The sequence below is a fragment of the Bufo gargarizans genome, chromosome 2, assembly GCF_014858855.1.
Source record: "Bufo gargarizans isolate SCDJY-AF-19 chromosome 2, ASM1485885v1, whole genome shotgun sequence".
In the NCBI taxonomy this organism is placed as follows: Eukaryota; Metazoa; Chordata; class Amphibia; order Anura; family Bufonidae; genus Bufo; species Bufo gargarizans.
This window is the reverse complement of record NC_058081.1, coordinates 339,504,616-339,518,773: the sequence shown is the minus strand read 5'-3', so window position 1 is coordinate 339,518,773 and position 14,158 is coordinate 339,504,616. Positions and strand designations below refer to the sequence as shown.

General features: G+C 44.6%; 1 protein-coding gene across 1 annotated transcript in view; it reads right to left on the bottom strand.

Moving 5' to 3' along the window:
- Positions 1 to 14,158, bottom strand: part of PAH (phenylalanine hydroxylase) — a 98,119-nt gene that overhangs the window by 6,857 nt on the left and 77,104 nt on the right. The window contains exons 5-6 of the mRNA XM_044280595.1: positions 3,480 to 3,547; positions 1,478 to 1,674 (exon numbers count right to left, since the gene is read on the bottom strand). Of these exons, the coding sequence (XP_044136530.1) occupies positions 1,478 to 1,674; positions 3,480 to 3,547 (265 nt within the window). The remainder of the gene's footprint in view (positions 1 to 1,477; positions 1,675 to 3,479; positions 3,548 to 14,158) is intronic.

Below are 14,158 nucleotides of genomic sequence, written 5' to 3'. Positions count from 1 at the left end.
TTTATGTGGATAGTCTACTGGCACTGTTTATTTGGCCCCTCTACTGGCACTGATGGTGAATGAAGGCACTTGCCCTGCAGTAAGCATTAATTTTTTTTTTATCTAACCTACTCTGAAGACTTTCCCAATTATTTTTATTCCCTGGACAATCATTTTAAGCATGGGTAGATTTTACATAGAAAAACATTATTTTCTCACCAAAAATTATTATTACAAGTTGGCAAGTGTGACTTTGATCAAGCTTCCCCATAGGGCCTCATGTATTAAAACTAGAGCAAACAGAAATTTGAGCGCAATAGCTAATTCGATTATGGCTCTAGTTTTTCTTAGGGCTCATGCACACTGTATGCGGACCACAAAATACATACAACCGTGTGCATGAGCCCTTAGGTAAACTAGAAATTGTTCTGTTGTAGGTAGATGCTGCACTAGTTTTTGTACCACTGATGTTAGAAGTTGTACTCCATAGACATAATTGGTCAGCTATACATTTTGCATTGGTTAAGGCAATGTTCACATTGTGTTTACAGAGTACTTTAGGCAAGTGCTTCACCAAGCAAGTGCCCTTTTAGGCATCCGCCAAGCTGGTATTCTTCAGTATACCATTTTTTTTTTAACTGTACAGGACAGTATACCATGCAGCATAACTTCTTTCTTTTTATTTCATTCTTTTACATGCGACTTATGTATTGTGTTACACCACTGTATAGTATACAGTAGCAGAAATATATGTGAGTCAAACAGTTTACCTGCTTGGTAACCATTTTCATACCTTATTGCTCTTTCAAATATTGAAGGGTTCATCAATACTTATGAAGGTTCATATGTAAATGAACAGTCTCACTGTTATTTAACTGAATCATGCAGGTGAAACTCGAAAAATTGTAATATCGTGCAAAGTTTATTCATTTCAGTAATGCAACTTAAAAGGTGAAACTAACATATGAGAGACTCACTACATGCAAAGCGAGATATTTCAAACCTTTATTTGGTATAATTTGGGTGATTATGGCTTACAGTTTATGAAACCCCCAAAGTCACAATCTCAGGTCCCCTTTCCTCAGGGGGTATGGATGATTAGCTGACTAGAGGGTGACACTTTGAGCCTAGAGTATTGAACCTTTTCACAAAATTCTAATTTTAAGTTGCATTAATGCAATTCCTTTTAATTAGCATTACTGAAATAAACGGACTTTTGCGATATTCAAATTTTTCAAGTTTCACCTGTATATCAATATGTAAAGTACAAAATTCTTAATGAGGGGTAAGTACGTAGGTGCACTTACCGTAAATACTTAGTATGCAATGTGAGCTCCTGCACCACCTGCACACTAAAGTAGCTCAGTTTTCCCCCCATTTTTTTACAATCATTATATATATATATATATATATATATACACAGTATATATATATGTCTATATATATATATATATATATATATACATCTATATAGATATAATTTTATCTTAGCACCTACTTTGAAGAAAATTGGAGACATCTTCCAGCTGAGGAATATTATTTTCATTATATCCACAATATTTTTCTAGCAGAGGAAAAATATGGTTATGTTCATAGCAAGCATGTGTGGGATACAGCAATTTCAGCTCTTTGAACACTGTGCCCCAAGTCTTTTTCTCCTCTTCTGTGTAAGTAACAAATGGAATAGGTTGACCACTAAAAAAGAGGAAAAAATGGCAGTGATTCCATTATGCTGAACACATATAGTATATAAAAACGTTGCCGTTTCTACCTGGATCATAGGCAAGCTGCAATGAACAGACCTGCTATTTGTACTGTGTCTTATTTGGTATTCTGAGTTCATACATTGCAGCTTTGCTCATTAATGCCTAATGTATTGTAATTAATACTTAATATTAGGTATTCATTTCAGACTATTTTGGTGTTTGTTTAGGTGTTATTGAAGCTTCTGGGCCCCACTAAAAAATCCACCCTGCCCTAGAACAGGGATCAGCAACCTCTGGCACTCCAGCATTCTCCATTAATTTCTATGAGAGTTCTGAGAAGAGCCAGACCAAATATGCAGAAATTAAGACTTATTAGAGACGATAGAAAACTTTGATACAATCAAACATGGGATCCTTGGATTAATAAAGACTTCGGTCCTTAATTTCCATATGATTACTTGTTTTTCTAAGTGATAATTGTTAAGGCATAAGTTCCACAACCTATTAAGAGTTTGACTGTTTTCATAAAAACTTTTCTTTATGTATAATTTCATTACAATACATGACCTGACATTCAATGCTATGTATAACGATTTTATTTTCTGTATATGACATTGATTTACTTTTTCTCGCATTGTAAAGAAAAATGTTGCTTTTTGAACTTTGCAAAATTCTGAATAAATAAAGAATTTAAACAGAGCAAGTATGCATGCTGGGAGTTGTAGTTTCACAACAGCTGGAGTGCAGGAGGATGCCTACCCCTGACATAGAAAATAAAACAATGAAATTGAAAAGTATTCAAAGATTGACATGTTAATACTATATAACAAATACAAGCCACGGTTGAAGTGTCACTTTAGAACAATTAGTTTATGAATATCATATATGGCAGACTTCTGTGGCAGCAGAAACCCATTCCATACATTTGAATGTTAGTAAAAATCCATACACATGCTGCTGAAATAACCACATTCAGATGTATGGAGTAAATTCAGAAATGTTCTGCAATAAATATACAAACATTACAGGGGCCTTTCAAGCAGACCCCCCAATGTGGCTGCACCTGTGGAGGGAAGTAAACCTGCTGCTGGGTTCCAGCACTTTTGCTTCACCTTGCACAGCTGCCACTTGTCGATCTTTGGCTGTCATGGTGATGTGTCCTCCATACATCATGTGAACCAGTGACATGGTGCATAGGGGGCACATCACCACTGCAGCCAGTCATCGGCTGCAGAAGACACATGACCTGTGTCAAACTGAATGTTGACCATGGGAATCAGATAAGTATGATTCCCTTTGCAGGTCTGGTCACATTGGGGGTTCTACTCAAAAAGCCCCCAAGGGATAAACAACCCTTTATGCATATTGAGGATGTCCACAGTGCAAGTCTTCACATTGTTACTAATCGTGCATTTTTTGCATGCAAACTTACATGTGAATTCAAATGGTGATATCCACCATTCAAAAAAAAATTGGTGAAATGCAAGACTGTATACACCATAGAGGGACAGAATGCAGCTGATCTAAGCCTTTGAAAAACAAGGTCCAGCTCTGGTTTGATCGACACCTTTTAGTTCTAGGTGGCAAGAAACTGTCCAACATTCCCCTCTTCAGAGGACATACTATAAATAGGGTGGGGGATTGTCCCAAGAGCCATGGAATGTGTGTGGAAGGTAAAGAAACTGTCCCCTGCATTCTGGGTAAAATGCTAATCTCATTACCATAACAGGGGACCCTTTTGATCATTGGTATGAGGCCATATGTCCAGAACAGGCAAAGACAAAGAAAACTCACTGTTTGTAATTAAATGCAATGTCGGCAAACTCTTTACGTCTGGTCCGATAAACAGGATCGGTGAACCCCTAAAGCAACAAAAACAGAAATACATTTATGAAACTTTAGAGTTCATATGATAGAATTTTATTTTTCCCGTGTAGCTACAGATTAAACAGTATGAGGTTTCTGTAGTCCTACGAAAAAAGGCTTGTAGGGGCTTTTATGGCACACTTTATTAAACGTTTCAAAAAGCAAGTCAAAAAGAGTAAACAAGTCTACTAATGATTTTTGACAAGCATTTTGGTAGTTTTTCTTTTTTTGACAATTTCTATATGTGTTTTTTTCTGGCTTCCTTTTAGCAAGTTTTTTTTTTATGTAGCATGTTCTAGGTGTTTTTTCTGGCACTTTGGGACTCCAAAGAGAAGCTTATATAGAAAGCATCAGAGAAACACCATACCTAGAAGCTGCTGTGTTTGACTAAATATAAATAGGGATCGGTGAACTTGCGTTTTCAAGGTTCGGGTTTGTGTCATCTAAGAATTCTGTTATGGATTTCACTACCATGGACCATAACTTATTGTCCATGGTAGCAGAATCCATAACAGAATTCTTAGATAACCCGAACCTTGTACGCCGAACTTGAAAACACAAGTTCTCTCATCCCTAAATAAAAACCCTGCTGTGCGAATCATCTTTCTTTTGCAACATCTCTTTTTACATCCTCCCTCTACTGTGACTTCACTATATAGTGTCATCACTGTGTGCTTTACCACCGTTATGTGACATCAATATGTGCATGATTGCTGAATGGCAAATACATTGCGTTAGCAATCTCTCTCATTATCTTTAGATTGCAACAACATTATGTTGGACAGCAAAACTATCAGCCACATTTGCAATCTGATACATGAGAAACTATTTCTCTACATATTATTGGAACTCGACTTAGGCTACTTTCACACTCACGTTTTGTGCGGACCGTTATGGACAGATCTGTTCAGATAATACAACTGTCTGCATCTGTTTAGAACGGATCCATTTGTATTATCTTTAACCAAGACAGATCCATCTTGAACACCATTGAAAGTCAATGAAGTACGGATCAGTTTTCTATTGTGCCCGATTGTGTCATAGAAAACGGATCCGTCCCCAGTGACTTACATTGTGTGTCAGGACGGATCAGTTTGGTTCAGTTTCATCAGTTTCAAGCAGCGATTTGGTGTCCATCTCCAAAGCAGAATTGAGACTGATCGGAAGCAAACTGATGAATTCATTTTCCATTCAGAATGCATTAGAATGCAAACTGATCCGTTTTGGACCACTTGTGAGAGCCCTGAACGGATCTCGGAAACGGAAAGCCAAAACGCGAGTGTTAAAGTAAACTAAGGAACAAGCTTGTAGACGGTTTCCAATATTAACCAAAAGAATATAGAAATTCGGAATAAAGTTTTTGAGTATAATGCAAGCTGTAAGTTTCGATCAGTAACATAATTTATCTTCAAATTTACTCAACTGTTATATATACAGGTGAAAAATAAATTGTAATATCGTGCAAAAGTCCATTTATTTCAGTAATGCAACTTAAAATTACAATATTGTAAAAAGGTTCAATATTCTAGGCTCAAAGTGTCACCCTCTAGTCAGCTAATAATCCATACCCCCTGACCAAAGGGTACCCGAGATTGTGACTTTGGGGTTTCATAAGCTGTAAGCCATAATCATCCAAATTATACCAAATAAAGGCTTGAAATATCTCGCTTTGCATGTAATGAGTCTATCTCGTATGTTGTTCGGGTTGCTGCCGCACGCAGGACCTCCACTATGACTACAGCTGTACCACTATAGGTCACCACTGGAGAGCTAAGTAGCCTATGTGTATTTTTTATGTATTTTTTATGTATTTTAGATGTGTATTTTGGATATGACTAATTCCTAACAGCTTTAAAGAGGCATTTACAGCAAGATTTGATTACCCTGTAGAATGGTCCCCTGATGATTTGGCGGATGCCAATGAAACGCGTTGGGACAAGGGACAACTATGCTAATTTGTAATTGGGACTACTGAGTCACTTTGATCATTTTTTCTATTTCCCTTTTCTTTTTCCTTATTACTTGACGAAACTGGGCAGTCACTGTCGCCTAGTGGAGGGACATTAAGGGTTAATTAGAGAGGGAGTAATAATAGAGAGAGTTTTCCTGGGACACATAGGGACAGAGTCCCAGTAGCCCTGTCTCTCTAGTGTCTATCCTCCCTCCTGTCATTTGTTACCGTGTCCTGCATTGTTTGTGGGCAGTTATAGGTCGCATCTGTTTATGCATTATATATTGGTGCGTACTTTGCCATTGTTTGTATATTAATATCAAAGTGACTCAGTAGTCCCAATTACAAAACAGACTTTTCAAAAATGAAATTAGTCATAAATGAGTCCTTATCAGACTGGAACGGATTACATGGAGTCCAGGAGAAATGGGACTACTTAAAAGGTGCATTATTGAAGGCAAAATTGCATTAGACTTGTCAGTAGAGTTGAGCGAACACCTGGATGTTCGGGTTCGAGAAGTTCGGCCGAACATCCCGGAAATGTTCGGGTTCGGGATCCGAACCCGATCCGAACTTCGTCCCGAACCCGAACCCCATTGAAGTCAATGGGGACCCGAACTTTTCGGCACTAAAAAGGCTGTAAAACAGCCCAGGAAAGAGCTAGAGGGCTGCAAAAGGCAGCAACATGTAGGTAAATCCCCTGCAAACAAATGTGGATAGGGAAATGAATTAAAATAAAAATTAAATAAATAAAAATTAACCAAAATCAATTGGAGAGAGGTTCCATAGCAGAGAATCTGGCTTCCCGTCACCCACCACTGGAACAGTCCATTCTCAGATATTTAGGCCCCGGCACCCAGGCAGAGGAGAGAGGTCCCGTAACAGAGAATCTGTCTTCATGTCAGCAGAGAATTAGTCTGCATGTCATAGCAGAGAATGAGGCTTCACGTCAGCCACCACTGCAACAGTCCATTGGCATATATTTAGGCCCAGCACCCAGGCAGAGGAGGGAGGTCCCGTAACAGAGAATCTGTCTTCATGTCAGCAGAGAATTAGTCTGCATGTCATAGCAGAGAATGAGGCTTCACGTCAGCCACCACTGCAACAGTCCATTGGCATATATTTAGGCCCAGCACACACACAGGCAGAGGAGAGAGGTCCCGTAACAGAGAATCTGGCTTCATGTCAGCAGAGAATCAGTCTGCATGTCATAGCAGAGAATGAGGCTTCACGTCAGCCACCACTGCAACAGTCCATTGGCATATATTTAGGCCCAGCACACACACAGGCAGAGGAGAGAGGTCCCGTAACAGAGAATCTGGCTTCATGTCAGCAGAGAATCAGTCTGCATGTCATAGCAGAGAATGAGGCTTCACGTCAGCCACCACTGCAACAGTCCATTGGCATATATTTAGGCCCAGCACCCAGGCAGAGGAGGGAGGTCCCGTAACAGAGAATCTGTCTTCATGTCAGCAGAGAATTAGTCTGCATGTCATAGCAGAGAATGAGGCTTCACGTCAGCCACCACTGCAACAGTCCATTGGCATATATTTAGGCCCAGCACACACACAGGCAGAGGAGAGAGGTCCCGTAACAGAGAATCTGGCTTCATGTCAGCAGAGAATCAGTCTGCATGTCATAGCAGAGAATGAGGCTTCACGTCACCCACCACTGCAACAGTCCATTGGCATATATTTAGGCCTAGCACACAGGCAGAGCAGAGAGGTCCCGTAACAGACAATCTGGCTTCATGTCAGCAGAGAATCAGTCTGCATGTCATAGCAGAGAATGAGGCTTCACGTCACCCACCACTGCAACAGTCCATTGGCATATATTTAGGCCTAGCACACAGGCAGAGCAGAGAGGTCCCGTAACAGACAATCTGGCTTCATGACAGCAGAGAATTAGTCTGCATGTCATAGCAGAGAATGAGGCTTCACGTCAGCCACCACTGCAACAGTCCATTGGCATATATTTAGGCCCAGCACACACACAGGCAGAGGAGAGAGGTCCCGTAACAGAGAATCTGGCTTCATGTCAGCAGAGAATCAGTCTGCATGTCATAGCAGAGAATGAGGCTTCACGTCAGCCACCACTGCAACAGTCCATTGGCATATATTTAGGCCCAGCACACACACAGGCAGAGGAGAGAGGTCCCGTAACAGAGAATCTGGCTTCATGTCAGCAGAGAATCAGTCTGCATGTCATAGCAGAGAATGAGGCTTCACGTCAGCCACCACTGCAACAGTCCATTGGCATATATTTAGGCCCAGCACCCAGGCAGAGGAGGGAGGTCCCGTAACAGAGAATCTGTCTTCATGTCAGCAGAGAATTAGTCTGCATGTCATAGCAGAGAATGAGGCTTCACGTCAGCCACCACTGCAACAGTCCATTGGCATATATTTAGGCCCAGCACACACACAGGCAGAGGAGAGAGGTCCCGTAACAGAGAATCTGGCTTCATGTCAGCAGAGAATCAGTCTGCATGTCATAGCAGAGAATGAGGCTTCACGTCACCCACCACTGCAACAGTCCATTGGCATATATTTAGGCCTAGCACACAGGCAGAGCAGAGAGGTCCCGTAACAGACAATCTGGCTTCATGTCAGCAGAGAATCAGTCTGCATGTCATAGCAGAGAATGAGGCTTCACGTCACCCACCACTGCAACAGTCCATTGGCATATATTTAGGCCTAGCACACAGGCAGAGCAGAGAGGTCCCGTAACAGACAATCTGGCTTCATGACAGCAGAGAATCAGTCTGCATGTCATAGCAGAGAATGAGGCTTCACGTCACCCACCACTGCAACAGTCCATTGGCATATATTTAGGCCTAGCACACAGGCAGAGCAGAGAGGTCCCGTAACAGACAATCTGGCTTCATGTCAGCAGAGAATCAGTCTGCATGTCATAGCAGAGAATGAGGCTTCACGTCACCCACCACTGCAACAGTCCATTGGCATATATTTAGGCCTAGCACACAGGCAGAGCAGAGAGGTCCCGTAACAGACAATCTGGCTTCATGACAGCAGAGAATCAGTCTGCATGTCATAGCAGAGAATGAGGCTTCACGTCACCCACCACTGCAACAGTCCATTGGCATATATTTAGGCCTAGCACACAGGCAGAGCAGAGAGGTCCCGTAACAGACAATCTGGCTTCATGTCAGCAGAGAATCAGTCTGCATGTCATAGCAGAGAATGAGGCTTCACGTCACCCACCACTGCAACAGTCCATTGGCATATATTTAGGCCTAGCACACAGGCAGAGCAGAGAGGTCCCGTAACAGACGATCTGGCTTCATGTCAGCAGAGAATCAGTCTGCATGTCATAGCAGAGAATCAGGCTTCACGTCAGCCACCACTGCAACAGTCCATGGTCATAAATTTAGGCCCAGCACCCAGGCAGAGGAGAGAGGTCCCGTAACAGACAATCTGGCTTCATGTCAGCAGAGAATTAGTCTGCATGTCATAGCAGAGAATCAGGCTTCATGTCAGCCACCACTGCAACAGTCCATTGGCATATATTTAGGCCTAGCACACAGGCAGAGGAGAGGTTCATTCAACTTTGGGTAGCATCGCAATATAATGGTAAAATGAAAATAAAAATAGGATTGAATGAGGAAGTGCCCTGGAGTCCAATAATATATGGTTATGGGGAGGTAGTTAATGTCTAATCTGGACAAGGGACGGACAGGTCCTGTGGGATCCATGCCTGGTTCATTTTTATGAACGTCAGCTTGTCCACATTGGCTGTAGACAGGCGGCTGCGTTTGTCTGTAATGACGCCCCCTGCCGTGCTGAATACACGTTCAGACAAAACGCTGGCTGCCGGGCAGGCCAGCACCTCCAAGGCATAAAAGGCTAGCTCTGGCCACGTGGACAATTTAGAGACCCAGAAGTTGAATGGGGCCGAACCATCAGTCAGTACGTGGAGGGGTGTGCACACGTACTGTTCCACCATGTTAGTGAAATGTTGCCTCCTGCTAACACGTTGCGTATCAGGTGGTGGTGCAGTTAGCTGTGGCGTGTTGACAAAAGTTTTCCACATCTCTGCCATGCTAACCCTGCCCTCAGAGGAGCTGGCCGTGACACAGCTGCCTTGGCGACCTCTTGCTCCTCCTCTGCCTTGGCCTTGGGCTTCCACTTGTTCCCCTGTGACATTTGGGAATGCTCTCAGTAGCGCGTCTACCAACGTGCGCTTGTACTCGCGCATCTTCCTATCACGCTCCAGTGCAGGAAGTAAGGTGGGCACATTGTCTTTGTAGCGTGGATCCAGCAGGGTGGCAACCCAGTAGTCCGCACAGGTTAAAATGTGGGCAACTCTGCTGTCGTTGCGCAGGCACTGCAGCATGTAGTCGCTCATGTGTGCCAGGCTGCCCAGGGGTAAGGACAAGCTGTCCTCTGTGGGAGGCGTATCGTCATCGTCCTGCCTTTCCCCCCAGCCACGCACCAGTGATGGACCCGAGCTGCGTTGGGTGCCACCCCGCTGTGACCATGCTTCATCCTCATCCTCCTCCACCTCCTCCTCATCCTCGTCCTCCTCGTCCTCCAGTAGTGGGCCCTGGCTGGCCACATTTGTACCTGGCCTCTGCTGTTGCAAAAAACCTCCCTCTGAGTCACTTCGAAGAGACTGGCCTGAAAGTGCTAAAAATGACCCCTCTTCCTCATCCTCCTCCTCCTCCTCCTGGGCCACCTCCTGTTCCATCATCGCCCTAAGTGTTTTCTCAAGGAGACATAGAAGTGGTATTGTAACGCTGATAACGGTGTCATCGCCACTGGCCATGTTGGTGGAGTACTCGAAACAGCGCAACAGGGCACACAGGTCTCGCATGGAGGCCCAGTCATTGGTGGTGAAGTGGTGCTGTTCTGTAGTGCGACTGACCCGTGCGTGCTGCAGCTGAAACTCCACTATGGCCTGCTGCTGCTCGCACAGTCTGTCCAGCATGTGCAAGGTGGAGTTCCACCTGGTGGGCACGTCGCATATGAGGCGGTGAGCGGGAAGGCCGAAGTTACGCTGTAGCGCAGACAGGCGAGCAGCAGCAGGATGTGAACGCCGGAAGCGCGAACAGACGGCCCGCACTTTATGCAGCAGCTCTGACATGTCGGGGTAGTTGTGAATGAACTTCTGCACCACCAAATTCAGCACATGCGCCAAGCAAGGGATGTGCGTCAAATTGGCTAGTCCCAGAGCTGCAACGAGATTTCGCCCATTATCACACACCACCAGGCCGGGCTTGAGGCTCACCGGCAGCAACCACTCGTCGGTCTGTTGTTCTATACCCCGCCACAACTCCTGTGCGGTGTGGGGCCTGTCCCCCAAACATATGAGTTTCAGAATGGCCTGCTGACGTTTACCCCGGGCTGTGCTGAAGTTGGTGGTGAAGGTGTGTGGCTGACTGGATGAGCAGGTGGAAGAAGAGGAGGAGGAAGCCGAGAAGGAGGAGGTGGCAACAGGAGGCAAAGAATGTTGCCCTGCGATCCTTGGCGGCGGAAGGACGTGCGCCAAACAGCTCTCCGCCTGGGGCCCAGCTGCCACTACATTTACCCAGTGTGCAGTTAGGGAGATATAGCGTCCCTGGCCGTGCTTACTGGTCCACGTATCTGTGGTTAGGTGGACCTTGCTACAGATGGCGTTGCGCAGTGCACACTTGATTTTATCGGATACTTGGTTGTGCAGGGAAGGCACGGCTCTCTTGGAGAAGTAGTGCCGGCTGGGAACAACATACTGTGGGACAGCAAGCGACATGAGCTGTTTGAAGCTGTCTGTGTCCACCAGCCTAAATGACAGCATTTCATAGGCCAGTAGTTTAGAAATGCTGGCATTCAGGGCCAGGGATCGAGGGTGGCTAGGTGGGAATTTACGCTTTCTATCAAATGTTTGTGAGATGGAGAGCTGAACGCTGGCGTGTGACATGGTTGAGACGCTTGGTGACGGAGGTGGTGGTGGTGGTGTTGGTGGTACATCCCCTGTTTGCTGGGCGGCAGGTGCCAACGTTCCTCCAGAGGCGGAGGAAGAGGCCGAGGCGGCAGCAGCAGAATAGGCCGAGGCGGCAGCAGCAGAAGAGGTAGCAGGGGGAGCCTGAGTGACTTCCTTGGTTTTAAGGTGTTTACTCCACTGCAGTTCATGCTTTGCATGCAGGTGCCTGGTCATGCAGGTTGTGCTCAGGTTCAGAACGTTAATGCCTCGCTTCAGGCTCTGATGGCACAGCGTGCAAACCACTCGGGTCTTGTCGTCAGCACATTGTTTGAAGAAGTGCCATGCCAGGGAACTCCTTGAAGCTGCCTTTGGGGTGCTCGGTCCCAGATGGCGGCGGTCAGTAGCAGGCGGAGTCTCTTGGCGGCGGGTGTTCTGCTTTTGCCCACTGCTCCCTCTTTTGCTACGCTGTTGGCTCGGTCTCACCACTGCCTCTTCCTCCGAACTGTGAAAGTCAGTGGCACGACCTTCATTCCATGTGGGGTCTAGGACCTCATCGTCCCCTGCATCGTCTTCCACCCAGTCTTGATCCCTGACCTCCTGTTCAGTCTGCACACTGCAGAAAGACGCAGCAGTTGGCACCTGTGTTTCGTCATCATCAGAGACATGCTGAGGTGGTATTCCCATGTCCTCATCATCAGGAAACATAAGTGGTTGTGCGTCAGTGCATTCTATGTCTTTCACCGCTGGGGAAGGGCTAGGTGGATGCCCTTGGGAAACCCTGCCAGCGGAGTCTTCAAACAGCATAAGAGACTGCTGCATAACTTGAGGCTGAGACAGTTTCCCTGGTATGCATGGGGGTGATGTGACAGACTGATGGGGTTGGTTTTCAGGCGCCATCTGTGCGCTTTCTGCAGAAGACTGGGTGGGAGATAATGTGAACGTGCTGGATCCACTGTCGGCCACCCAATTGACTAATGCCTGTACCTGCTCAGGCCTTACCATCCTTAGAACGGCATTGGGCCCCACCATATATCGCTGTAAATTCTGGCGGCTACTGGGACCTGAAGTAGTTGGTACACTAGGACGTGTGGATGTGGCAGAACGGCCACGTCCTCTCCCAGCACCAGAGGGTCCACTAACACCACCACGACCATGTCCACGTCCGCGTCCCTTACTAGATGTTTTTCTCATTGTTATGGTTCACCACAACAACAAATATATTATTTGGCCCAATGTATTGTATTCAAATTCAGCGGGATATAAATTTGAGGCCTAGTATTTAGGCGCTGGGTGACCGGTATGGATTTAGTGACAGAATTAGACTTGGAAATGCACAGAAGCGTGTGTGTGTGAAGTTATTCTGAATGACCCAATGTGCACCTTGAATATTATATACCCTTTTAGGGATAGATTTCAAATAGCTCTGATATAGCAGAAACCACTAAATTATGAAATTGCTAAATTGGGAATTGTACTTCAACCCAGAACAAAAAATGTGCTTTGACGGACACTAAATATCTTGCCCAGCAACAACAGTACACCGGTGGGTAACGAGAGATTTAGAGGGAATTAAATTTGAGGCCTAGTATTTAGGCGCTGGGTCACCGGTATGGATTTAGTGACAGAATTAGACTTGGAAATACACAGTAGCGGGTGTGTGTGAAGTTATTCTGAATGACCCTATGTGCACCTTCAATATTATATACCCTTTTTGGGATAGATTTCAAATAGCTCTGATATAGCAGGAACCACTAAATTATGAAATTGCTAAATTGGGAATTGTACTTCAACCCAGAACAAAAAATGTGCTTTGACGGGCACTAAATAACTTTCCCAGCTACAACAGGACAACGGTAACGAGAGATTTAGAGGGATTTAAATTTGAGGCCTAGTATTTAGGCGCTGGGTGACAGGTATGGGTTTAGTGACAGAATTAGACTTGGAAATACACAGTAGCGGGTGTGTGTGAAGTTATTCTGAATGACCCTATGTGCACCTTCAATATTATATACCCTTTTTGGGATAGATTTCAAATAGCTCTGATATAGCAGAAACCACTAAATTATGAAATTGCTAAATTGGGAATTGTACTTCAACCCAGAACAAAAAATGTGCTTTGACGGACACTAAATATCTTGCCCAGCAACAACAGTACAGCGGTGGGTAACGAGAGATTTAGAGGGAATTAAATTTGAGGCCTAGTATTTAGGCGCTGGGTCACCGGTATGGATTTAGTGACAGAATTAGACTTGGAAATACACAGTAGCGGGTGTGTGTGAAGTTACTCTGAATGACCCTATGTGCACCTTCAATATTATATACCCTTTTTGGGATAGATTTCAAAGAGCTCTGATATAGCAGGAACCACTAAATTATGAAATTGCTAAATTGGGAATTGTATTTCAACCCAGAACAAGAAATGTGCTTGAACGGACACTAAATAACTCGCCCAGCTACAGCACTAGGGACAGATTTAGCTGGATATAAATTTGAGGCCTAGTATTTAGGCGCTGGGTGACAGGTATGGGTTTAGTGACAGAATTAGACTTGGAAATACACAGTAGCGGGTGTGTGTGAAGTTATTCTGAATGACCCTATGTGCACCTTCAATATTATATACCCTTTTAGGGATAGATTTCAAATAGCTCTGATATAGCAGAAACCACTAAATTATGAAATTGCTAAATTGGGAATTGTACTTCAACCCAGAACAAAAAATGTGCTTTGACGGACACTA